Raw genomic sequence first — 25,731 nt, 5'->3', positions numbered from 1 at the left:
ATCAGTGGCTGTCTCGTGACCAGCTCTAACTCCTCATGGCCAGAGCCAGATCATAACATTGCCCGCTCCCTCCTCCGTCTGCCATTTCACCCAGCTGGGCCTTATATGCCCTGTCAACTCCAGGCAGGATATCTTGCCTTCTTCCACCTATCAAAAAGTATCTGTTCTTTTCTTCAGGAATGTTCTCCTTGGTCCCTCAGTCCAGGGCCCCACCACCGACAGATGCCTTTCCCTTCACACCTGAACCCTTTCAACATAAGCTGTTAGTGCGTTTCTCCCTGTAACTGTTTATGTCTGCTTCTTTCAACAGACCATGACCTACTCGAGATAAAAACACAATTTCACATACTAGGTGCCTGGAACATAGTTGAAATGTAACAATTACATGCTTTAAAAACAAAGGGAGCCTGGCTGGCTCAGCCGGGTAAGGTTAGCGTCTGCCTTTGGCTCAGGTCATGATCCCAGGGTTCTAGGATCGAGTCCCACCTCAGGCTCCCTGCCCAGCAGAGAGCCTCCTTCTTCCTCTCCCTCTGCCCCTCTGCCCAACTTGTGTTCTCTCTCTCGCTCGGTCTCTTCTCTCTCTCTCTCTCTCTCTCAGATGAATAAATAAAATCTTTAAAAAATGAATAGAGATACAAAAATGGAGACTCAGAATGAGGACTTCACAGAAACAGTGAGGAATGTGAGAAGATCTGGCGTGGAGTTGGAATTGCCGGAGTGGAGAGCACTATGACTGTTCTCTCCCTCACCTTCACCACCTCAGAGTAAGACTTGCAGTAAAGCCTTCTCAAGAGTCCTAAAAGCTAAAATCCTGGGGGGTGGGGGGGTAGGAAGATGTACTTTCAAAGTATGACTTTTCAAGAGATATTCTGGGTTGGAGGTGATGGGGTTAGGGTGGGGAAGGGAGGCAGTGTCTCTCCTGGGAAGCATTATTGTTTTAATTCCAGAATGTAAAGGGCTAACTTATCAAGAAAAGGGGTGTTCAGAGTAATTTCTGTCCTCCAGCCCAGAGAGAGAGGCAGGAAGGGCATCGGCCATCCAGTGTGCTAAGCCAGTTGGGCAGGAAGCTGGAAGAACTCCAGCAGAAATCCCACTCGGGGTGACCGACACTGTCTACTGTCTCTGAGGAACTTGCACGTGGTAAGGAACCAAGACTCAGATGGTTACAGAGGCCGGTGCCGTGTGATGGCCAAGTGAAGCTGGCAGGGGTGACAGACAAAAGAGAGGAAGTGGGGGGTGAGAGAAATGGAAGAGGGCACATCCCCTGCGAAGGACCCCCGCGTACTGCTACCCACAACCACAACTCAACATCAGGTGCTTATTTCTATTCAGGAATAAAGACCCATCTCTCTAATTTTTAAGAGAGACAGGAATTCAGAGTTAGTAGAAAATCTCCCAATTTTTGAAAAGCAGACAACCTTCAAATTATTTTAGATCCCACTTGAGCCACCATTGTACACACCAGAGAACAAATGTCTCAGAGCTGAATCTGGGTCGTGGGCCATTCATTTGTAATACGATGCTTTGAAAAGAGTAGATAGTCAAGGAGCCCTCCGGGGATTCAGAGGGCAGGATCACTCAGTGTGATCCAGAATTCACCTTCATCTTGTTGGTACCTAGCCTTGCACGGGGTTTTGATATCCCCATGATTTTAGGTACTCAATCTCTACACTTCCATCCGCGTCTAGAAGGAAGAACGTCTGAACTTCTTAAAACAGAGAATCAAACTATTCATCATACAGAGAATTTGGTTCAAGGCTGTTTTTTTGGCATCAGTTCATAAAATAAAAGTAGAAAAACATTAACATTCATTTGTTTGGTGCCTATGGAAGGGAGACAGGCTTTCTGAGCCTCTATAAAACGGTAAGGATTTGCCCATGAGCTACTTTAGAGTAATAAAAATCAAGCTGATTTTTTAAATCCTTTTTTTTAAGATTTAAGATTTTTAAATAATAAATTTTTAAATATTTTCTAAAAAAAGAAGCATCTATGACGTTCCCCTTCAGATATGTGGTACCAGAGCGGCCCTGGCCTAGATTTCCCTGGGAAGTTTTCACCTAAAGATAAATACACACAAAACATTGCTGGGTTGGACCCATGGCTGGTATACCAGACGTGGGGGAAGAGGCAAGAGGCATCCAGAACAGGTAGAGAGATTCTAGTAAGTGATGCAGAGCCAGAATTAAAAAACAAACTGAACAGATAACATGTAGATTTAAGTCAGTATTCCTAGCTCAAAGCGTTTTTAGAAATACAATTTTATAAGCCTCAGAAGAGTGCAGCTGAAATGGTTTAAAAATCAATATTAACTCATTTTCCATTCATATACCACGAGAGGAAGGAGCCGGTGTCTGTGGCTCCCGGAGAAATGGGTTTAAGGGTTTCTATAGTAGAGGAAGAAGTTGATTTCTTTCCATAGTAGAGGAAGAAGTTGATTTCTGTATTTGTTTTTCAGACAGATATTTCAAGCTTCAAGGGCCGTGTCTGGACTGAGAAGGATTTGCTTTCCCCAAAGTCCTATCACACAGGGTGTGTAAATACTTATTTCAGGGCTGCTCAGGTCCTGGAGTTCCTGTAGGACTTCGACTAGAAGCAAGTGCCGTCCCCCACTGCTCTGGGGGATCCCTGCTTAGAATTGCAACCTTCCAGACTGAGGACGGTGTCTTCAGCACACTTAAAAGGAAATCCTTCGAAGCGAGAAGATCATGAATGAATCCGTGAGAAGGGACGGGCAGTTGTCAGTGCGGAGGGGGGAGGGGGGACGGGCGGGGGGCGGTGATGGAGGGAGAGACGGAGGGAGAGAAGGAGAGCGCGAGTGTGCTCATTAGGGGACGCTTTGTGATTTGACAGCCTCGCCGCGCGGCTCCCTCGCGGCTCCCCTCCAGGCTGCGGCTGTGCGGTCCCCCAGCACTTGCAAAGGGTTCCGAGGAGCTGCGGAGCTAAGTGGTCTCCCCGTCCACAAAGTAGACGAGACCCTCCTGCGGGATTGGAAACTTGCACTTATTACTGCTTCATCCACCCGGGAAAAAACAGGCAGCGCCACAGAAGAAAAGGTAAGAGAAGAAATTGGTTTCTACGGGGAAGGTAGGGCAGGAGGCAGAGGGCAAGGGGGCTCAAAGACTTGTGGTGTCGTGGCCCGGTGATCCCACCCTCTGAGAGCAAAGGAAGCAAACGTTAAATTCCTACCAAGCTTCATCATTGAGCGTCTCTGCTCCCTCTACCCCCCTCCCCATCCCTTTTTCTTCTTTCCCCTTTTCCCAAGCATCTGAGAGGTTTCTGTATTTATTTTTCAGCTAGCAGATATCACTTAGTTTTTCCTACTGGGCACCCTCTCAAAGTAGGGAGCTTCCTCTGTTTCACTTCCCCTTTTTTCACCATTAAGAGGAAACAGGTGCCTCTGATGAAGCTGGTCAAAAACGGTACCTCCAGCCTACAGTAGAGGTTCAATAAGGAGTTTTCAGAAGTACACGTGAGCCCAGGTACTGGAGGAACACGGGAGGTGAAAGCAGAGGAAGAGAGAGCTGCCCGTCCGGGACTGGCTCCCTTTGAAACTGGGAGGCTGTGAATGAATCTGGGCTGTAACTCTTCACAGGGGGAGAAAGCACGGAGATAAAAGCAGGCCACCGGGAAGAGGATGTTTTGAGAAGTGCTTCTGAGAAACATCAAGCCGGTGAAGATGGAAAACGAGACAGTGAGTGAACTGAACCAAACACAGCTTCAGCCAAGAGCGGTGGTGGCCCTCGAGTACCAAGTGGTCACCATCTTACTTGTGCTCGTGATCTGTGGTCTGGGCATCGTGGGCAACATCATGGTGGTGCTGGTGGTCATGAGGACCAAGCACATGAGGACCCCCACAAACTGCTACCTGGTGAGTCTGGCAGTGGCCGATCTCATGGTCTTGGTGGCTGCCGGCCTCCCCAACATCACGGACAGTCTCTATGGCTCCTGGGTCTACGGCTATGTTGGCTGCCTCTGCATCACTTATCTCCAGTATTTGGGCATTAATGCATCCTCTTGTTCCATCACAGCCTTTACCATCGAGAGGTATATAGCCATCTGTCACCCCATCAAAGCCCAGTTTCTCTGCACATTTTCCAGAGCCAAAAAGATCATCATCTTCGTCTGGGCTTTCACATCCATTTACTGTATGCTCTGGTTCTTCTTGCTGGATCTCAATATTAGCACCTACAAAAATGCTATCGTGGTGTCCTGTGGCTACAAGATCTCCAGGAATTACTACTCACCTATTTACCTAATGGACTTCGGTGTCTTTTATGTTGTGCCGATGATACTGGCCACCGTCCTCTATGGATTCATAGCTAGGATCCTCTTCTTAAATCCTCTTCCTTCAGATCCTAAAGAAAACTCTATGACATGGAAAAATGACTCAACCCATCAGAACAAGAATTTAAATGCAAAGACCTCCAATAGATGTTTCAACAGCACAGTATCTTCAAGGAAGCAGGTAAGCAAATCTGAGGCACCAAGTCCAGGGGAAAAATGTGGCATAGAGTTCTTTGCAGGATGGAATCAACTTTCCCCTACTGAGCTGTTGGCAAAACCAAAATACAATCATGCTCATGTTTCACAGTGTAAACTTCTGCTTTACCTATTAAATCCATCTCTAAAGTAACCAAAGATCTAAAAATAGGTGGGGGAAAATGTGATAGCACACCAGCAATTCTCAGTGTAGGGACTGGGATGATACAATGAAATATAAACAGAAACCCTAGAAATCCACTTTTAAAATGTGTGTGACTCTCTGGGAAATGTTCTCGAAGTACATGCACTATTTGTGTCTTCTCTGGGGAGCAGCTGGATAGCTTTAAGTATTCTATGGCATGACAAAGCTTTGATAAGATAGTTGGAGAAAAGATGAGTCAGAGCCGTAAGGAAACTTTTCTACCATTCTACAGCTGCTCACTGAGACAGATAATTGAAAGGGGTTCCCGGTCCTGGATTTAGTGGTTTTTAGTGGGGAGCGAGTCTATCACCCTCTTCCCCAGCTCCCTACAAAGTGTCCCAGCATGCAGAAACTGAAAATGCGCTCTGGAAGTATTCTGGTAAAAAACCTAATACCAAGCTCAATTCTTTTGTCACAAAGAATGGTTACTTTTTTTTTTTTTTAATGTGTTTCTCCTGGCAACCATAATCAAAAATCCCTTTACGCTTTTAGATGGCCAAATGTGGATGTGGTTACAGCTAGACAGTGGTTTTACTAGTGGATGAAATGTAAGTTTGTTACAGTAGATACAGTTTATAAGACAATATAGGAATAAAACACTTCTATATCATATACATTTTCAGCTGTATTGACACAATTGTCCCAAGTTCTTTAATGGACTTAGCTTCCAGTTCCTTTTTCTTCTTTGCGAAGCAGAATAAACACATAGCAAACAATTAGTCTCATAGCTGAGAAAGAAAACTTGAAATCAGCAAAACTGGCTTTTTCTCTTTTTTTCCACTGCAGGGAATACAGTTCTTCTGGCATGCACAGATAGAAACTGAGCATACTTTAAATGTTAAAGTACACATGTGGATTATATACATGTTACTACTTCCTGAACTCTAGATTAGCTGTTATATGAAGAATCTTAACTGTACTGGGTGTGGTGCATAAATAATGAATTTTGGAATACTGAAAATAATTAAATAAAAATTTATTTTATTTATTTATTTTTTAAGATTTTATTTATTTGATAGACAGAGATCATAAGTAGGCAGAGAGGCAGGCAGAGAGAGAGGGGGAAGCAGGATCCCTGCTGAGCAGAGAGCCCAATGGGGGGCTCGATCCCAGGACCCTGAGATCATGACCTGAGCCGAAAGCAAAGGCTTAACCCACTGACCAATAATATTTCTTCTTCTTTTTTTTTCCCTAAATACCAAAGAAGTCTAAATTTTATTTATAATGTTGAAAATATATCATTAAATAAACATTTTTTTAAAAAGAATCTTAATTGGACATATGGGCACACACTGAAATGAGCTACTAATGAATGTGGGTGTTTGGGTGTTGTAGATATGCATGAAATGAATAAGAAACTATAACTTAAAGGGAGTATATAACCATTTTAAATGATACTGTGAAGTCTGATTTAATAGAACCTTTTTAATGAAAGATATTTTAATACTAGACAGGGAAGACCTGAGAACCATTGCCACCTCTTAGATTCCTATCACTTTGGGTCTAGCAGTGCTACCTAATACAAGGCACGTTTGGGCATCCATTACTCAAAACTTGATTAAGGGAAATTTAGAGAGAGCTGTTGACCATCTGCCAAGACAAACATTAACAAATACAGTAAGAAAGTAAAGAATATATACATCTCAGTTAGAGATCAAACATGGGTTAATGTCTGCAGCAAAGAAGGTCAGTGAGTAAATTTGTTCATTAGACTCCAATTTATATTCTTGTTATAAATTCTAAAAAAAATTGTTGGTCCGGTCTAATGTCCTTCCTCTCAATTATCGTCATTAGTACCTATCAGCATTAATAATGTGCTTTAAATTGGTAATTAAGTTACATGTTCACGCTCCTGTTTCAAAGCTGTTACAGAGAGGCTGCCTTTCGAGAGGTTGGTGATAGAAGAAAAAGTCAAAGATTTGGCTCCAAACAATCCTGGGCTTACATGCAGGGGTTCCAGTCGAATAGTACGAGCTTGAACAGGTAGAACTCTCTGAGCCTCAGTTTCCTAATCTGGGAGAGGAAGATCAATAGCGGCATCCAGGGTCACCAGGAGGGCTCAGTGAGACATCTTGTGAAATGGAGTGGTGATTGACACCTGACAGTTAGCTCCCTTCCCAGATTTACAGTGTGTTGGCAACTGTTAGAGAAATACAGATTCATTCTTTGAAATACTATACACAGTCACCATTTAAACAGAGTAGTTGTTGAACAGATGTGTATATGCTATAGTAACTTCTCTAAGGGACTTTTTAATAATTAAGGCATTTGGAAATGTATTCGGAGCATTTGGGTTTGTCACCACAGCATCGCTGTCAGCATTCAAGAGGGAGGGGTGCCAAATGTCCTGAAACGAGCCAGTCAGCCCTGCCCTTTGAAGAAGTGCCCTGTGACACATGCCAATAACGAACCGCCTGAGAGACATGGGCTCGTGTATGAATCAATGGAAATGCACTGGAGTAATATGTCATGAAATTCAGTCTTGATTATAGATGGGATAGGTGTTCAGAGAAGAGAAAGGACATTGTGGGGCTAAAGGGATCCGGGAGGGCTTCGTGGAAGAGGTGGCATTTGAGAAGGCTCTGAAAGGAGGGAGCTAATTTGGAAAGTAAGAGTCAAGAGGTCTTAATCTCACAAAACAAACTGAGGGTTGCTGGGGGGAGGGGGTTTGGGAGAAGGGGGTGGGATTATGGACATTGGGAAGGGTATGTGCTTTGGTGAGTGCTGTGAAGTGTGTAAACCTGATGATTCACAGACCTGTACCCCTGGGGATAAAAATATATGTTTATAAAAAATAAAAAATTATATAAAAAAAAAAAGAGTCAAGAGGGACAGCATTCCACACAGACAGAACCTGGCTGGGATGAGAATGTTACAGGTTTGGACAGGAGACAAGGAAGGGCCCTTGGGTGGGATTTTTATGGTGTCGAGTGATTTGGTTGACTACAATGAATGATGTATTTGGGGGAGTAGTAAAAAGAAAGATTGGATTAAATAGGAGTGTATGTGTGTGTGTGTGTGTGTGTGTGTGTGTGTGTGTGTGTGTGTGTAACAGTAGTGAGCAAACTGGTTCGGGGGCTGATGAACATGGGGATGAGGCAGATTTGGAGGGCAGGAGACAGGGAGCAGAAAGGCCGCCTTGGACATTGTTGGTGGTGATTCAGGCATGAGGTAGGAAGATTCTCTATCAGGAGGACTTAAAGGAGGGTGTGAACCAGAGACATGTTTGAAAGAAAGAAAGGGTGAGTTGTGAACGTAACAGACATACCAGCTGAGACAGCAGCTCCAGGGCTCTGAGCCCAGGAGACCCAAGCGCCCCTCTTCCTGAGTACCAGTGAGAGCCACGCAAGGCAAGCAGTTTTGTCCAAAATCAACGTGCCTTCCCTTGGCCTTTTTCTCTTCTAAAATTGTTCTTTTCTCAAGTCTTCAAAAGGTTCAAACCTCCACCTCCTAGAACCGAGGGTCTTTTATTTTACTATTTTCTCTGCATATTTTTTTCTTCCAGGCAAGTTTAATTTACATTTTAACAAATATTCTCTGGGACAAGTCTTCCTAACCAAGTTATTAAAGTCAAATGTGCATAGCCCAAGAGAACTCCATTTAAAAAAGGAAATAAAAGAGCATTTATATGTAAGGGACCAAAGAGCACTTTTGTTTGTTTTTAACTTTTATCCCCCATGCAGAAAATCCAGATCAGAGCTTTTCCTTTCCCTATTATTTAGAGATTCAATTATATTTTAGGAAACTGACTAAATATTTGGTAAATTGAATCAAGGAAATTACTCAAAACTGTGGCTTGGAACTGTGGAGATAAAGGATTTATCTGATTGACTAAATCTTTGGCTTTATAATTGGTTGTTTTGATATCGAGGAGACCCAGAGTAAATGAGCCCACTTGTCCCATTTCAGCTCTCTCACACAGTTGCAGAAGAGCTGTCGGTTTTGTCCATTCCAATGCAGAGAGTTGGGTGGATAAAATATTCAAATTATTGACTGTCTATTTCGAAGCAATTGATTGGGTCCTTTGGTATTTTGGAGGCACGAAAAATCTTGGTAATGGACTATACTACGGATACACACAAAGCAAATGCAAATATTTGCTTTCCACGGATCCTGGGGTGTGCAGAATATCGTACGGAGCAGACTACTGTTTTTCTTTTACACCGAGTCTCCCTAGTTCATTCGTTTTTTTTCTCTGGTGGGGGAACTGTGGAACAGAGTCCAAATACAAACTCCATGAGTTTATGGCAAGTTTTTCATTATAGGTTTTATTTGACTGAGGAAGCCTTTAAAATACCAGTCTTTGTTTCCAGAAATTTCTTACAAGCCTTCTACCTTGAGGAACACAGCATGCCCAAGAAACAAAAGACACTTTCCTTTCTAAAGCAACCCATGCCTTTGCTGCTGTTGCTATTGTTACTGCTGATGACAATATGAAAGCAATCATGTGTATTATGGAAAACTACAGAAAACCAGGATAAGAAATAAGGCCTCCTTTACCCCACGTCCCCAAACCACAGTTATTAGCATGGGCTTATATTCTTTTTCTTATGGTTTCACTTGGTCTTTTTAATATGATTACAGTCATATATATATACACACACACACACACATATATATACTATTTTCCTTGAGAATATTAATTTCAGGTGGGGTATAAATCATATATATATGATTTATATAAATCATAAAATGTTGAAATTAATATTCTCAAGGAATATAGAAGAGTAAAAGAAGATGGGTAAGATTGTATCAGTTTCTCTTAGCCTTGATTTTCTCATCAATAAAAGGGGAATAACAATTACTCATAGACTTTTTGTTCAAATGCAGTGAGATGCCTGTGACCAAATTCATGTTTGCTCTCTTCCTGCCTGTCCCGTTGGTTACCCTTCTCGCTGATCCGCGACCCCCTCTGCAGCTCCCTAGGCGTGTTCCACAGGTGCAATAGGCTCCTGGAAAATGAAGAATCCAGATCAAGGAAGGGCTTAAATGTGTCTTTTCTCTTCTCCCCCTGCCTCCCTCCAAATCCTGCCTCCAGCGCTGCTTGCTTTTCGAAGAAATCTTGAACAAGGAAACCCCTCTGAGACAGGAGGGAAAGGAGGCATAACAATGTAACATCAGGCTGTAGGCTGGGATATGAGAGGAGAAAGTCCCTTATGTTGTACGGGGGGTTTCATCGACGGTTCATCGTACCGACAAATTAATGAAACTAAACTCCTCTGCATCAGGCTAAATCAGAGATCTCTCGAGTTTACTGGGACTATTTTCACAAATCCATTTTTCATTTCTAATGGTTTTATTTCATTTGTCTGCGTTCACCTGTATCCTTCCTAGTAATAAAGGCCACTAAGATGGGAAAAAAATGTGATTTTTTTTTCACTTAGTACACAGGTATCTAAGTGAGCCATCTTATCTTTATCGTCAAAGAACAGCTTTCCATGATCCCATTCTGTATAAGGAAAGACTCTGCACATACCCATAAACTGACTCAGCAAAAAACCCCTAGAGTTATGAGCCTTGTGTCTCTTGGTTAGATGAACATTGTTTATTTCCAGTTTTATATTTGTAGCTTTGTGGCATAATTACACCAGTACAGAAAAATACATTTTTCCTACGTGCTTACAAAAAAGGAGAAGATGTACTCCTGTAGCATTCTTAATTTAGACACACACACACACACACACACACACACACACACACACTTCTTAAAATCAGCTAATCTTGAGGTGCAACGGGGTGGCTCAGTCAGCTAAGCATTGGGCTCTTGGTCATAACCTCAGGGTTGTGAGTTCGAGCCTTTTGTCAGGCTCCGCACTCAGGAGGGAGTCTGCTTGAGATTCTCTCCCATCTCCCTCTGCCCATCCCTCTGCTCAAGCTCTCTCTCAAATAAACAAATAAAGCTTTTTAAAAAAGTCAGCTAACCCAGGGGCGCCTGGGTGGCTCAGTGGGTTAAACCTCTGCCTTCGGCTCAGGTCATAATCTCAGGGTCCTGGGATCAAGCCCTTCATGGGACGCTCTGCTCAGCAGGGAGCCTGTTTCCCCCTCTCTCTCTGCCTGCCTCTCTACTTGTGATCTCTCTCTCTCTCTCTCTGTTAAATAAAGAAATAAAAATCTTTAAGAAAAGTATAAAAAAAAATCAGCTAACTTTGAAAATGACAAACCGTATTTCTTTACGTAGCTTTTTGCACATTCTTCAAATAGCGAGCAGATATCCCGGGTTCCAGACAGAGGAAGGCTCGGCTGGCTCCCTGTCTTTAGGCTCCTTTATGAGCTGGGGGAAGGGTGAGAGATATGAAGCTAGAATGAGGTCAACGTTAAGCAAAATTGGGCAATAGGCACTTTATATTCAATATCCTCCTCAACTTAATGAAACGTCCACTCACAATCCTGAAAAAGCACCTAGCACTGCCGTAAGTGTGGGGGCCGCAGGGACACGGAGAGACCAACTCTTCATCTTCCGAGGAACTCACCGTTGGCCAAGTGCACAAATAATCCTGAGGGCGCACTGTGTTCTGGATAGAGAACACGGCTTTGGGAGGGAGAAGCAAAATGGGGGAGAGGGGAGGGAGGCTTCGTGGAGTCCCTGCTGTTGAGTTGAGCCGGTAAAGATCAACAGAACATCTCAAAGCAGCCCTGAGAAGACACGGGGAGAAGCGGGGAGCAGAGCTCCAAAGAGGGAGAGGCTGGGAGATGACGGGGCAGGTTCAGGGACAGAGCAGTCTAGTCTCCTCACAGCGGGCCCACGAAAGGCAACAGTCCGGTGAAGGCCGTCTACACCTGCTGCATCCGACTCCCTTCCCGCTTCTGCAGCTGCGCCCTTTGTCATCCACCTGCTCTGTGTCCAGATCCGCTTACGAGTCTCTAGCACGGGGCTCTAGCAACACTTCATTGCTTTTTGGACATCACGTAAGCACATCAAACCCAATGTGTCTAAAACTAAACCCATTATTTTTCTTCGTAAATCCCAACTTTCCTTTCTTATCTGATAGTCCCACGTCAAAAATCTGGGAGTCTCTCTAAGGTGCCTTCCACCTTATATAGCCAAGTCTTATATAGCCAAGTCCGAGTGATTCTAGCTCATACCTGTCCTGTTCGTTTACCCCACTCACACCGCCATGGGCCTTGGGCCCCACTCCCCGCCCCCTTCATCCAGCACACACCTGGCCAGCCTCTTGGGCTCCAATTCCAATCTCCCCAAATCACTCTGTGCATTGTTCACTAGGGGCTCCCTCTCCCAGAGATATATTATCCAAGTGATTTGTATGGTTCCCTGAGGCCTACAGTTGAAACATCTTAGCATTAGCAAATAGGATCTTGCCTCCTTCCTGTGTGTTCAGCTTACTCTCCGGTGGCTTTCCTCACTTACACTTCATGCTGCAGTGATCCTGAATTATTTGTAGTTCTCTGAACTTGTTGTGTTCTCTCAGCCAGAATGCCCTTCATCTGGCCAACTCCCAGTGATCTTCTGAGTCTCAGGTCAGATGATGTCCCAAGGCACCCCCCAAGCCTTCCCTGAATTTCTCAGGCAGACTTATATAACTAAATGCCTCGCTCTAACTATGAATGTTAGGTGTTCTACCTATGTTTCCATAATACTTTGCATATACTGCTAGTTTAGTAATCCTTAAGTATCATAATTGGTGGTCTGTCCACCACGCTATTGCCATTAATATCCTTAAGAGCAGAACCTTGTGTCCTCAGTGAGCTCAGCACGGTGTCTAGCACATAGAAGGCTTCCAAAAGTGGGCACACACAGTCGTGTGTTGCAGCCAGAAAGCACAGGCTTTGGAAGAGCGGGTTGTTAGCATCTCTTTTTAACTCTGTGTTCAGTGATGACACATTAGTTGCTTACAATTGGCTGTGGGTGGAGTTTTGTAATCTATGGAAATCAGCAAATATGACAATTCAGTGCCTTTCTCTTTTTGGTGGAGAGCCAGTGGTTAAATATTTATCAGCATGTTCCTGTTTATGTGTGTGTGTGTGTGAGAGAGAGAGAGAGAGAGAATTTTACACGTATAATGAATGAAGATATAAGAAAGTACATGCCTGCTTCCTGTGGGGCTCAGTCAATTCCAATACTATTTTGCTCTGTGGAAATACTGTTGTTGATTTATGACATATACTTCTCTGATTTTAAATAAAATTTTCTTGTCCTTTATTAAATCTCTCTTTTAATCCCTTTAAAAAAAAAGATTTTATTTCATTTTATTTCAAGTAATCTCCACACCTAAAGTGGGGCCTTGAACCCACAACCCCGAGATCAAGAGTCCCGTGCTCCACTGACTGAGCCAGCCAGGTGTCCCTGTTGAATCCCTTTTTTATGCCAAAGTAGCCAAACTAGCAACTACCCAATATAACAGTGACTATGTGAATAGGAAAAACTTTTTATGGAGATTTCCTTCTCCCAGATAGGACAGGCTAACTTAGAAATATGGCAGACTCAAATAATAATTCACTTTTTATACAAAATCCTGTTGGCTTTCCAATGAGCCTTTAAAATACTGCCTGTAATGAGAGATCTGCACTGGACAGGATGGAGAGAGAGGCAGAGTGATGGCAACTCAGAGAAAGAAAACAACATGAACAGAAGTATAAAAATGAGGGCTCCTGGGTAGCTCAGTTGGTTAAGTGACTGCCTTTGGCTCAGGTCGTGATCCTGGAGTCCTGGGATTGAGCCCCGCATCAGGCTTCCTGCTTGGCAGGGAATCTGTTTCTCCGTCTGACCCTCCCTCAGATAAATAAATAAAATCCTTTGAAAAAATATGAAAATGAGAATAAATCTATCTGAGTACCCCTATGTGACTCCTTTTCCTAAAACAATTTGTACACATCATCTTCTTTCAAAAGGAATATCCCCAATCTCCTCTGACTCGCTTTTAAAACTGTCTAACATCTGACCCTTTTGTCATTATTTTGGCTTTGTTTATCCATTATTTCTTTAATTCAATAAACATTTATTGAGTGCCAATTTCAAGCCAGGCATTGCTCTGGAAAACCAGTGAGAGTCACTGTCTTTAAGTGCAATATGAAAGATTGCTGTTAAAAACACTCAGAGGGCACCTCGGTGGCTCCATTGGTTAAATGTCTGCCTGCACTTGGGCCATGACATCGGGGTCCTGGGATCGAGGCCTACGTCAGGCTCCCTGTTCAGTGGGGAGTCTGCTTCTCCTTTCTCTGCCCCTCCCCCCTTCTTATGCAAGCTCTCTTTCTCTCTCTCTCAAATAAATAAAATCCTTTAAAAATATGAAAAAAATGTTGGGCTATACAGTGCGCAGAAGAGGCAACGGGGAGGGGCAAACGCTGTACTTAAAGCCCCCAACAGAGTAAGAGTCGCTTCTGCTCTGTAACAATGAGTGGGCTTTCACCAGCCCAACAAGAAAAATGAGAAAACCTTCAGACCAGCACAAGTAGTCATTTATGTAACCAAGCTGAGCCCAGGGCGAGACCACAGAAGTTCCCATGTGTCTTCCGAAGGTGTCTGAACTTGATTCTGTGGCACTGGGGAACCACCGAAGGCCTTGACCTTGGGAACTTGGCTCATAAAATTGTACAACTGAGGGAGCCAAGAACCAGGGAGACAGAGATAAAGCTTTCACTATGCAGACAAGAAACCAGGAAGGCTTCAGTTAGGGGGTAACAGCAGGGATGGGGAGGAAGGGGTATGTATGAGAAATATTTAGGAGGAAAGATCAGTAGGATTTAACAACTAATTTGACCAATGAAGAAGAGAGAAGTTCCTGAGTGGAGTCCCAGATCCTCAGCTGGGGTGACTGGACAGTTCGCAGCCTTAGAAAGCACAGCACCTAGCAGAGAGGAAGAGGGGGCTTATCTGTATGTATTCCTTCCCCATAGAGTCAGGCACATCAAACCACATTTCCCCACACCTACCAGGCTCATGTACATTTTGCAACATTGCTCATGTAATTTTTCCCACCTGTAAAGCCCTCCCCATCTTGATGCTTCCACACCTCTCTGTGAACAGTCCCCAGCCCAGGCAGCAGTTGGATCACGAGGTCCCATACACGGTACATGTATTGGAAGGCAGGGGAGCACGAGCTCTAGAGTCCGAAAAACCTAAATCCCAGCTCTTTTTACATTTACTCTTGGATTCCCCAAACCCGTCTTCTCCCTGTCCCCAGCACACCGTCCCATGGAAAGGTTCCTAAACTCACCCCACTTTACTCTGCGTCCAAGCCAAGGTGCACATGCCCCCAGCTGCCTGCGCTCTGCAGCCGCCCTTGGACCTGGACCTGTTCCAATCCGCGCGTCCTGACTCACCGCTCAGCTCAGGCTTCCCCGAGCACCCCCTGGCCTCCGAGCCAGGGCTTCTCTCTTCTCATCAGCACTTTGTTCCCACAGCTTGCGGCTCGCCCTGTTGCCGCAGTACTTTGTTCAAGGGTCTCTCCCACCGGCTCGTGCCTTCCCCAGCCCCGGCGGACATCATCCCATTCCTTTCTGTGTCCTGCCATGGTGCTAGGGACACACTGACACATAACGGGGAAACACCAGGTGTGAGGAATGAGGAAGACAGGAGGGTCCAGTGTGACTCCCCCAGTTCCCTCCAGGAGACCTGCAAGCGGCGGGACGCTTGAGGGCAACCTGGAGGGTCAGATGTCAAAAGCACCGTCAGAAACCTTCAGCTTAAGGAGAGGATTTGGACATTGTAGATTGTTATGTCTTCAGCATTGGGAAAAACTTACATTGTCAGCTGGATCAGATCAGATATGGGCCTTTGGGGATCATTAAGATAATGGAAAGAAGGTATAATTAGGATTAAATGTAAAGAGAGGAAAGGAGAAGTGGACAAAAATCACGCTCGGGAGGAATCTCTGATTAAGAGGCTGGAAGAGGACCAGGGTCTTTGCTGGAGACAGAAAGACCTAGTTTCCCCTCTTGGAATACGGCCAGAGGGCCAAAGACGGAGTCTTAGTGGCTGCTTTCCTTCCAGGTGGGAGGGAAAATAAATAAGGAAGAATAAGCTGGGGAGAGAGAGAAGGTTTAGGGAGAGAGAAGTTTCAGTGAAAAGAGTAAGTGGATCTCTCTAAAACTGGGAAGTCACGGCCTGGCGAACCAGAGTCGAACGCGGCTCTCCGGAGCTGCGTGTGAGGTGCCCGAGAATTTAAACTACAAATTAAGTTTGCTATGAAAATTCCACAAGGCTAAATGTGCACGCAAAATAGAATGGATAATGCAAAACACCTGATAGCCCTCTTTTGTTGCAATAAAAATAGATAAAATCATCTTGGAAAAGAGAATCCTGCAACTTTTCGTGGACAGCCCTGGTGACTTTGGGCTGTCCCCCTAGGATAGCTGGCCTGAGCAGAATTATCCAGTAATTGCAAATAGGTAAAGCGTCCTGTGCCTCTCCATCCTGTGCCTTCATCGTTTTGAGTTTTAAACGGGATTTATGGCTCTGGGAGAACTCAGCAGATTTTCTGCAAGCCAGCCGCTCTTAGTTTAGAGAAGGAGGCTGTGGCTCAGAGAGGCGGCCCCATCGTGAGGGTGAGAGAGAACAGAGACAGGGTACATGCCAAGCACCCCAGGAATTTGTAAAGATCATTTGTGAAGTCAAGTAACGGGAGCCTCCAGCAATGTCTGGGACTGATACTCTGCCACATTTCCTCTGACAGGAGTTCTGCTTAGTGACTGATTCTACTTGGCAAATCTTTGAAAGATGACGTATGTAGAAAATGAGGGTGGGGGAGAGCAGGAGAAAAAAAAAATGTGCATGGATATATTTTCTGCTCTGTAAAGAAGGATAGGAATAGGCTCGGATTCTGGGTGAATTTACAGGAGAAATAGAATCTAGAGATTATGAAGTGCTAGGTGGATCTCCAGCTATTTCTCTGTTAATCAATTAGGAGCAATCAAATCAATACTTTTGTATAAACCAACTGTAGCACACAGTGGCGGTATTATCCTTGTTCAATAATTCCAGTCCCTTCCAGGGTGCTATTATATGGAATGGGAAAACAGAGCGGTAAGGACAAATTTGCACCTACTCATCTATGGTTTAATTGAAAACCTACTATGTATCAGGCACAGTGTTAGGTACGAGGATACAAACATGAGTAAGTTAGAACTCCTGCTCACAAAAAGTTCACAGTCTAATAGGAAACACAGGAAAGTAAACTGATACTTACAGTCATAAAGGACTAAGTGTTATCTATCAGAAGAAGCCCAGAGTGGTGTAGTTCTAGTTCTACTGACCTAAATGGCTCAGGGCCAGATGGACATCAGAAAGTCTTCCTGGAAGAGGACTCCCAAGCTGCGCCTTGCAAATCAGTAGAAATTTTATAGGTGAAGAAGGGAAGGAAGATGGTTTATGCATGGGGAACTCTACTGGGGAAGGCCAGCAGTCCAGAAAGATCACCATCAGTCTGGAGAAGGTCCCATAGCTCATTAAAACTAGACAACGAAAGCTGAGACCGATGGGACAGGCAGGAACCAGGAAACGAAGACTTCAGCTAAGATACAGAGGTATTTGGACAATTTTCTAAGGGGTATGTAAAGTCACGGAAAGATTGCAAGGGAAGCATATTATGCTCAGATCTGTGCTTGAGGAAGATCCCTGTCTTTATGTAGGCGAAGGGTTGGACCAAAGTAAGGACATTAGCTAGGAGGGGTCCACAACAATAGGGACAGAATAACTGGATGGTTCGGCAAAGGCCTCCCATGATAAGGTAGAATAGAAAGAAATAGACATATTTGGAATTTAATCATCAGACTTGGTCTGAGTAGATGTGCAGAAAGGAATCAAAGGTAAGTCACTTGAACCGCTGGGAAAGAGGTGTGACCATTGAGAATCTGCATTCTGGAATCTCGTGCCCCACAGCAGAGCCAGAGTTGGCCACTGACGATGTGACATGAGCCTGTAAATTTGTCTCCCTTTGCTCATCTGTGAGAGCGATGCGAACAGTGGACCTATCTCTCAAGGTAATTATTAGGATTTGGTGCAATAATCCATACAAAGCATTGTGCACGGTGCCTGAAACAAGGGCATGACAAATGCTAGGTACTATTATTATTAACTGGGTAGTATAATTTGCCTGAATGAGGACAATTAGTAGAGGAACACTTTGCAGGGCAGTGAGCGTATTAAGTTCGGTCTTGCCCATGTTCCATTCAAAATGTCTAGAGAATACAAGGCCACAGTTTTGAAATACAGACTTGAGCTCAGAAGGACACCTGGCCTGGAGATACAGATTGGGAGCAATCAGAGTCCAGACGGTTGGCTGGGGACTCTGGGGTAAACATGATTATTAGGGGAAATTTTGTGGAATAGACAAGCAACCCTGGAGTAGCCAGAATTCTGGCGAGAATGGGATGAAGAGCCCATAAAATAAACAAACATAGGAAATAAATAAAATAATAAAGTAACTAAAAGGAATTGCCAGAGAGAGAGGAAGAAAGCCAGGAGGAAGTAGAGTCACAAAGGCCAAAGGAGGAGACTTTCCATGGAGGTCAAAAGAAAGAGGTGAAGATAACTGAAAAAGCACCCCGATCAGTCATTGGCAGCCTCTGTGAGTGCCGTCCCCATAGAGTGCTCGGGGGACTACACTAGCTTCCATGAAGTAGCGAATGAATGGATTGGCGGGGGCGGGGGGGCAGCAGATGGAGCACCAGGAAACTCAACAGAGAGTAAGAGAGATGACTTTTAACAAATTTGATTGTGAGAGAAGGTGGGTGGGTGGGGGTGTGCACAGCAATGGCAGGGAGAAAAAAGGCAGAGTATTTTTGTCTATTTTATTCTGTTTCCTGCTTAAGACAGGAGAAACCTAAAGCCTTTATTTATTCATTTTTAAAGATTTTATTTATTTACTTGAGAGAGAGAGAGAGAGGGAAAGCATGAGCAGGGAGAAGGGCAGAGGGAGAAGTAGGCTCCCCGCTGAGCAGGGAGCCAGCCGCTGTGGGACTCTATCTCTGGACTCCGGGATAATGACCTGAGCAGAAGGCAAACGCTTAACCAACTGAGCCTCCCAGGATGCCCAACCTGAAGCCTTTAACTCCTGATGGGAAAGAACGAAGCAGAGTGGGAGGAATTACTTGCAGAGACAAGAGCCAGACTCACTGTTGCTAGGGCTGCATTCCTGGGGAGACACAAGGGGTGCCAGCAAGAGCACAGACAAAGCCATTACCTTAGAGAGGAGAAGGCAACGGCTCTTTCCTCTTCTTCAGCAGGGATTGCATCTAACTCCCCGACGCGTTTGCAGCCCCTAGCCCCATGTCTGGCATGCAGAAGTTATCAATGAATGTCAAATGAATGGATAATGAGTGACTTCATGAGAATGAACGATACAGGAAAAGAGATCAGGGTGATCCTGGTTGCAGATTATTTTTAGGTTATGGGGTAGGAGACCACTCGTTCTCATAGTCTGGTCTCTCTTTTCTTGGTGACACGGAATGGGAAAGAAAGGACTAAGCATGCCGAGCCTGGGGGAGGGAGGGGTCGTGAGCAGAAGCACGGGGGTTTGTTGTGGGAAGTGAGAGATATGATGGAGGAAACGATTGCAAGAAGAAGTCCGACTCACGTTTAGAAACAAGGAGCTGGTGTGCTAGTAAATGACAGGCGATCTGAATTTTTTAATGACATCTAAATACTTTGCAGTGGGCCTGTTCTGGGATTCATTCCCAATAAACATCTTAAGCAAATTAGGAAAAGCCATCCCTCTGTTTGGACAAGAAAAGGCACTAATCCTGAAGGTCTTGAGGGGTGTGATGCCATATTTAGATGAGCCATTGCATTGTCCTCAAGGTCGTCTCCTTCTCTGCGACAAAGCATGACACCCCCACAACCAGTACAATTGATACTTAGCACTTCATTCCCTTACACTGCAGCAAGGATCTTACAATAAAGAGAGATAGGATTTGATGCATTACCAAGGGCAGAGATTCCTACATTTGCCAGAAAGTTCCATCCAAAGCCCTGCCCTCTAAATCAACAGAAGCCAGGTGCCTCAATAAATTCCTTCCACAAAAATATCGTGAACAAAGCCAGTTCAGGGGTTGTTAACTCCTTCCTCGCAATCTCGAGCTGGGTCTCTGCTTTATTGGCATCCTCAGAGGGCATGTCTGGGGTTCGCAGTCCTTTGCCTTCCCCTCAAACATCCTGGCTCTTTCCAATTTATCAGTGAAGCTTGCCGGGAACACACTTAAAAGCAATTAGCCTTTTGATCAAAGGAACACTGCTCCATTCTGCAGACAGTTCTTGCCTGGACATTGCCGCTGACTTTATCTCTAGGAAGGGGGCATTATGAAGCCCAGATACTCTTAATAAACACAGATGGGTAGAATCAAGGGCGCTTGTCCCTTCCCGTGTGTGTGAGCGAGACCACTGAGCCTCTGTGCCTTGCCACAGCCTTGAGACAGGAAAGGCAAAAGCAGAGAGGTTCCACGTACTGACCGTTTCTGTATCACATGTGCCCTTTGCTTATTCCTGAGGGAGCTCTGCCAACTCAAGGAGTTGGAGCCGGCCGCTCAAAATCCAGTACAGACCCAAACTCAGACCAGTAGAAAACTGTCATTATGGACTGTGGTTTTTAAGCTAATGAATGGTTTCTGTTACTGGCTGCTTCCCAACTCTGCTTATTTCCTTAGAATAATTAAGAATGGTTATTAAATTACATCAGTCTCATTGTACTCATCGTAAGCATGTTTTGCTAGAGACAGTTATTCATGCATAGACCACAGGTAGAAAAGGCTGTCTTGGATTTATTTTTTAATCACGAACATTGAGGTACTCAAAGAAGACTCATGTTCCCATGAGGCCCAGTGAGTCAAAATACAGAAAATTTTGGGCTGTGACAGTGTGAATTCACTTTTCAAATAATTTTTAATGGTCATTAAGAAGTTCTTGGTAGCATTGAAGGAAGGTACTCTAATTTTTACAAATGGGTACTGAAATTTAAGTGCACTTTTGGATAATTATGCTTTCATTAAGAGGAAAGTAAAACTGTCATAATTAAAATTCTATTTATTCAAGGTTACCTTTTTGCCTCAGCTAAACCCACCAATATGATCTCAGGATTAAGGATGGAGTCAAGTTCTTTAGTCACGCTGAGGAATATAAAGAATTCTTTGAAAAACAAAGATTAATCATAAAGATGACTTGAATCATGGTAATTAACAATGATAAAATTCATGAAAGCATTTTTCCCTAAAGAGCCATAGAAACATCCTCATTCAGAAGGAAAACATCTGGGTAAGCTGTTACACAGTCATGCTAGGGAAATTCTATGCAGGAAAGCCTCGATGGTGAACAGTGATTCCCTCCCTTGTGTGCTAACCAGCCACTGTTTCATGCATACGCCGCGTTTGCAGTCATCAGAAAGATTTGAACATATTACACCTTCGTTACGTACTTTAAATTTGTTATCAACTTTTATTTTACTCCAAAACCCCAAGGAATAGGACATGTTCCTTCAGTCCAGAAGCACATCACGGCACAAATTATAAAGAGAGGCAATGTTACCACCTCCCCGGGAACATGGAGAGCTTTGAAAATTTCCCCCAAGGGATCTTCAAAACCTCTGCATCCCCGTTTGAGTTGCTGCCTTAATATTTTATCTTACATTCTTCGGTGAATGTCATGCCCCAAGTTATGTGTGTCCTCTCCCTCCCACCTGATGGAACCCGGAAAGGAGTGTGGCCCACCTGCATGGCTGTCAAGTCATTTACTCGCCTTTCAGGTGACCAGGACTCCTGGGCTTGGAGCGTGTGCTAGGTGTGGTGCTCGGGGATGTTTGTACTGCATCATGTTTCTACCTAGGACATGGCTATAACTTCTCATCTCAGTTTTCAAGACAAGGAGTCTGAGATTCAGCAACATGAACCTCAAGGTCATCCAATAAGAGAGGGAAGAACCAGGGATCGAATCCTTGCATAGAATCCAAAGCCTCTGATTATAACCTTATACTCTACTTCCTTACACACTTGCCCACAGTACTAGTATCTCACAGATGAGGCACATGTCTTAGGCCATATCTGCCTAAGAAAAAGGACACTTCTTGTATAGATGACAATTGCATTGATTTATGTGTTCTACAAACGGTGCTGAACACCTCCTTGAGTGCTCCCGGCACTGCCTGAGACCTTAGGAACACAGTAGCGAAAAAATGAGACAAAAAGCCTTGACCCATGACTTCTATTCTATACCCACTTATATGCTAAGGAGGAAGGGGAAACAATATACAAACTTATTCACAGTATATAAACATATACACATAGTATATCAGATGTTGGAGAAAAATGAAGCAGATGAGGACGCTGCTGAAGTAGGAGGGAGACGATTTTCAGAGACATAAAATAAACAGCTCATTTTCAGACGGTACTGTCATTTTAATTCTAGATGTCGACATGAGTAAATGTCATGTATTTACTTATTGTTTTTTCTAAAGATTTTATTTAGTTATTTGGCAGAGAGAGAGGGAACACAAGAAGCCAGGATGGGAAAGGGAGAGGCAGGCTTCCCACCGAGCAGAGAGCCTGATGTGGAGCTTGATCCCAGGACCCTGAGATCATTACCTGAGCCAAAGGCAGAGGCTTAATGACTGAGCCACCCAGGTGCCCAGCAAATGTCATTTATAAACCAACGCCTGAAACAACAGGATTATTCCCATTAATGTAATGTTAAAACACCAGGCCAGTCTACATAAGTCATTTAGCTTTTATGCATAGTAAGTGTAGCAGTGATACTCTTCAGTTATCTTTCATAAACTATTTTTTTCAAAATTTTCTTATTTTTTAAAAGATTTGTATTTATTTATTTGCCAGAGAGAGAGAGAGAGCACACGCAGGGGGTGCGGCAGACAGAGGGAGAAGCAGGCTCTCTGCTTCTCCCTCTCCCTCAGCAGAGAACCTGATGCGGGGCTCAATCCCACAAACCCAGGTTCATGACCTGAGATGTCCAACCAACTGAGCCACCCAGGCATCCCTTTCATAAGCTTTTATTAACACTCATTCTAGAAGAAAAGGCATTCTCCATTCTTTTTTTTTTTTATTTTAAAGATTTTATTTATTATTTGACAGACAGAGATCACAAATAGGCAGAGAGGCAGGCAGAGAGAGAGGAAGGGAAGCAGGCTCCCCGCTGAGCAGAGAGCCCGATGTGGGGCTCAATTCCACCCAGAGATCATGACCTGAGCCGAAGGCAGAGACTTAACCCACTGAGCCACCCAGGTGTCCCGGCATCCTCCATTCTAATTCAGAACTGAAACATTTTCCACTGGTGGGGATGGAGACCTCTAAGTAGGTCAGAGGTTGAGAGAGAGGTTCGTGGTCAATGTGCCTTTACCTACACACAGTGCTGGTTCTCTTCATTTTTGTAAGAGAAAACATGACATCTACCTAGTTCTACCTGGGCAATCAGAAATAGTTGCCTTTTTAAGGACAGATAGGACTAGTGGCTTCTATCTTCTCAGTGGTAGCCAGAGTGGTTCAAGCACACACAGGGGCAAGCTGGATGAAATCCCAGTGTAAGTGTAGATGGGTTCCCTTGCTGGTAGCACTTTCTTCAGATGTTATTATAGAGATTTGAAGAGCTGATATGCAAATGAAACACTCAGAACAGGGTCTGATGCACAGTAAGTAATGAGTGATTTTTATTGTAGGCTTTAAAATTAGCTTTGCTTTTCTCGCATTTACGGTGTTCCAAACACTACATAAGCCCTTGAGCGACATCATCGCACTTATCCACACAACCACTCTGGGAGGCAGGTAAAATGTCTTTCACCACCTTTGCTGAAGAGAAAATGGAGACTCAGAAATAGAAATGGGCCCCAAGTCTAACAACTGGATTCCAGCACAGATTAAGAGAGTCTAAGAGCAGAACCAAGGGACTGGCTCACTCGGGCCCAGCAGGGCCCTCTGCCATCAGTCTGGAAGTGTGTCCTCTCCAATGGGCTCCAGTACTGGTTTCTGCACCCCTGCCTGAATCCAACATCCATAGGAGCGCACACCTTCTGGGAAAGTAGGTCCCAGGATTATTAAAAGTACTATATCAACAGGGTATTTTTTAGGTGGCATTTGTTTAGAGCAGTAACGCTCATGATGATTCTTTCCTGAGAGGATCAAATTTTCATCAAAACTCTGGTCTCCATGCTGACAGCCAGCCTTATTCGGTTTGTATTTCTTATAAGATCTGTTGATAATTAGATGAATAATTTAAAAAATAAATCACAAGACTAGTTCGAAATAAATTATATGCGATTTATCTGCTTTACTGGAAGTACTGGGTAGTTCATTCGTTGGCAAACTACAGCCATGGGCCAAATCCAGCACCGTGGCTTGTTTTACCAAGTAATGATCATACCCATGCCTGTTCGCCCATGTGTCATTCATGGCTGTTCTCACAGCAGCAGAGTTAAATAGTTATGACAGAGACTCTAAGGGCCTATGAAGTCTAAAAAATGTATTGTCTGGCTCCCTATAATAAAGGTTTGCTGAACCTTGAGCTATTCCTATTTAAAAGTTTATTTGTGAAAATATTATAGATTTAGTGCAGGTACATGAGAGGTGCTCAAAAATAAATTATAGATATTAAACAAATATTATCAAAACAAAAATTACCAAAACATTACCCAAAACAAGAAAATTCAAGCTTATCACAAGCAGCCTAAATTAGCAGCTGGTATAGCCCCAACCAGCATCTTGACTCATATCCCCTGAAGAAAATGCTTTGCCCATCGATTGGGAAATCTTTGATTTCATTGGGCTCTAAAAGTACAAATTTAAGGTGCAGAGTGCAGACTTCCAGAGAAATGGTTTTCTACAGCTTCATGAGGGACAGAGAAACCACAGATGATTAGATGTGACAGCAGACAGAGAAGACAGCGCAAGAATGACTGTCAAAGTGGGTTTGTATCTTTGAAGGCTAAACCTGCCCTGGTATATATTAATACATCAGTATCAATCAACATCAGTAAGGGGAAATGACTTAAACATAAATCCTATTGACTTAGTATCTCGTTAGTTCACACTTCCTATGTTCCTCATAACATTATATCCAACAACTGCTTATTTCTACAGAATAACAGGCTGTTCCCCAAAAATCTTCTTCACCATAATTCCAGTCTGATCTATCATGCCCCCTTTTGGAGACTGAATCTTTACACATTGATTTTAATTGTTAATTCCAAGCATTTTTTTTAAATGCCAAACCTTGATTCAAGGGCTAGAGATAAAAATATGCAGTCCACCCTATTCCTGCCATCAAGATCTTACATATCAGAAAAGAAATCAGAACCCAACCAATGGTGACATTTGTGATTAGGACTGGAAGTACCAAGAAAACATCTGGAATTCCACAGAAGAAACAATAGAGTAGTGTTAGTGAGTTGTTCGTTCATTCATTTTTTTCATTCATTCATTTCCTGGCTACTTTTGGCACCTACTAAGTGCCAGACCTTCGTGTGGCCCTTTGCGTGCAGGGATAGGTAGAAGCCATCGTTCTAGAGATGAAAAAGAAACAAGAAACAAACGAACAAATGAGGCAACAGCATCCTCTCAGAATGGATCTGTTAGTTCACAGAAATAAGCAGGGACATGAGAGAGAAAGCAACCTGGGAAAAAGTTAGTACCTGCCACTGTCTAGAAAGTTAACATTTTCTTCTCTGGATCTTTCTCTTTATCTATAAAATGAAAAGAATACCTACTTCATAAATACTGCAATGATTGAATAATTGCATAAAGTCCCTGGTGTTATGTTTAAAATATATTGAGTATAGTAAGGAATTACTATTGTGGTGGTGGTGGTGGTTGTCAGCCTTCTCTGCTATTTAGTTAAATTCTCCACATTTTCCCAGAGATGGTTTAAATGATATGTTGCTTATCGAAGCCCAGACTCTATGCAGATGCTTTACATACATCACCTCATTTATTCTTTTTTTTTTTAATTTTATTTATTTATTTGACAGACAGAGATCACAAGTAGGCAGAGAGGCAGGCGGGGGTGGGGCAGGAAGCAGGCTCCCCGCTGAGCAGAGAGCCCGATGCACATCATGTATTCTTTACACTTACTCCCATTTCACAGATGAGTACTAAGGCTTACA

General features: G+C 43.7%; 1 protein-coding gene across 1 annotated transcript in view; it reads left to right on the top strand.

The window, feature by feature from the left end:
- Positions 1-2,926: 2,926 nt before the first annotated feature.
- TRHR (thyrotropin releasing hormone receptor) overlaps positions 2,927-25,731 on the top strand; it is a gene marked incomplete at its 3' end in the record, with an annotated part of 37,210 nt that continues 14,405 nt past the window's right edge. The window contains exons 1-2 of the mRNA XM_082713580.1: positions 2,927-3,053; positions 3,593-4,465. Of these exons, the coding sequence (XP_082569706.1) occupies positions 3,677-4,465 (789 nt within the window). The 5' untranslated portion in view covers positions 2,927-3,053; positions 3,593-3,676. The remainder of the gene's footprint in view (positions 3,054-3,592; positions 4,466-25,731) is intronic.

Source organism: Mustela nivalis (assembly GCF_964662115.1).
Source record: "Mustela nivalis genome assembly, chromosome: 2".
In the NCBI taxonomy this organism is placed as follows: domain Eukaryota; kingdom Metazoa; phylum Chordata; class Mammalia; order Carnivora; family Mustelidae; genus Mustela; species Mustela nivalis.
The sequence above is the reverse complement of the archived record's forward strand: the minus strand, read 5'-3'. Positions and strand labels throughout refer to the sequence as shown.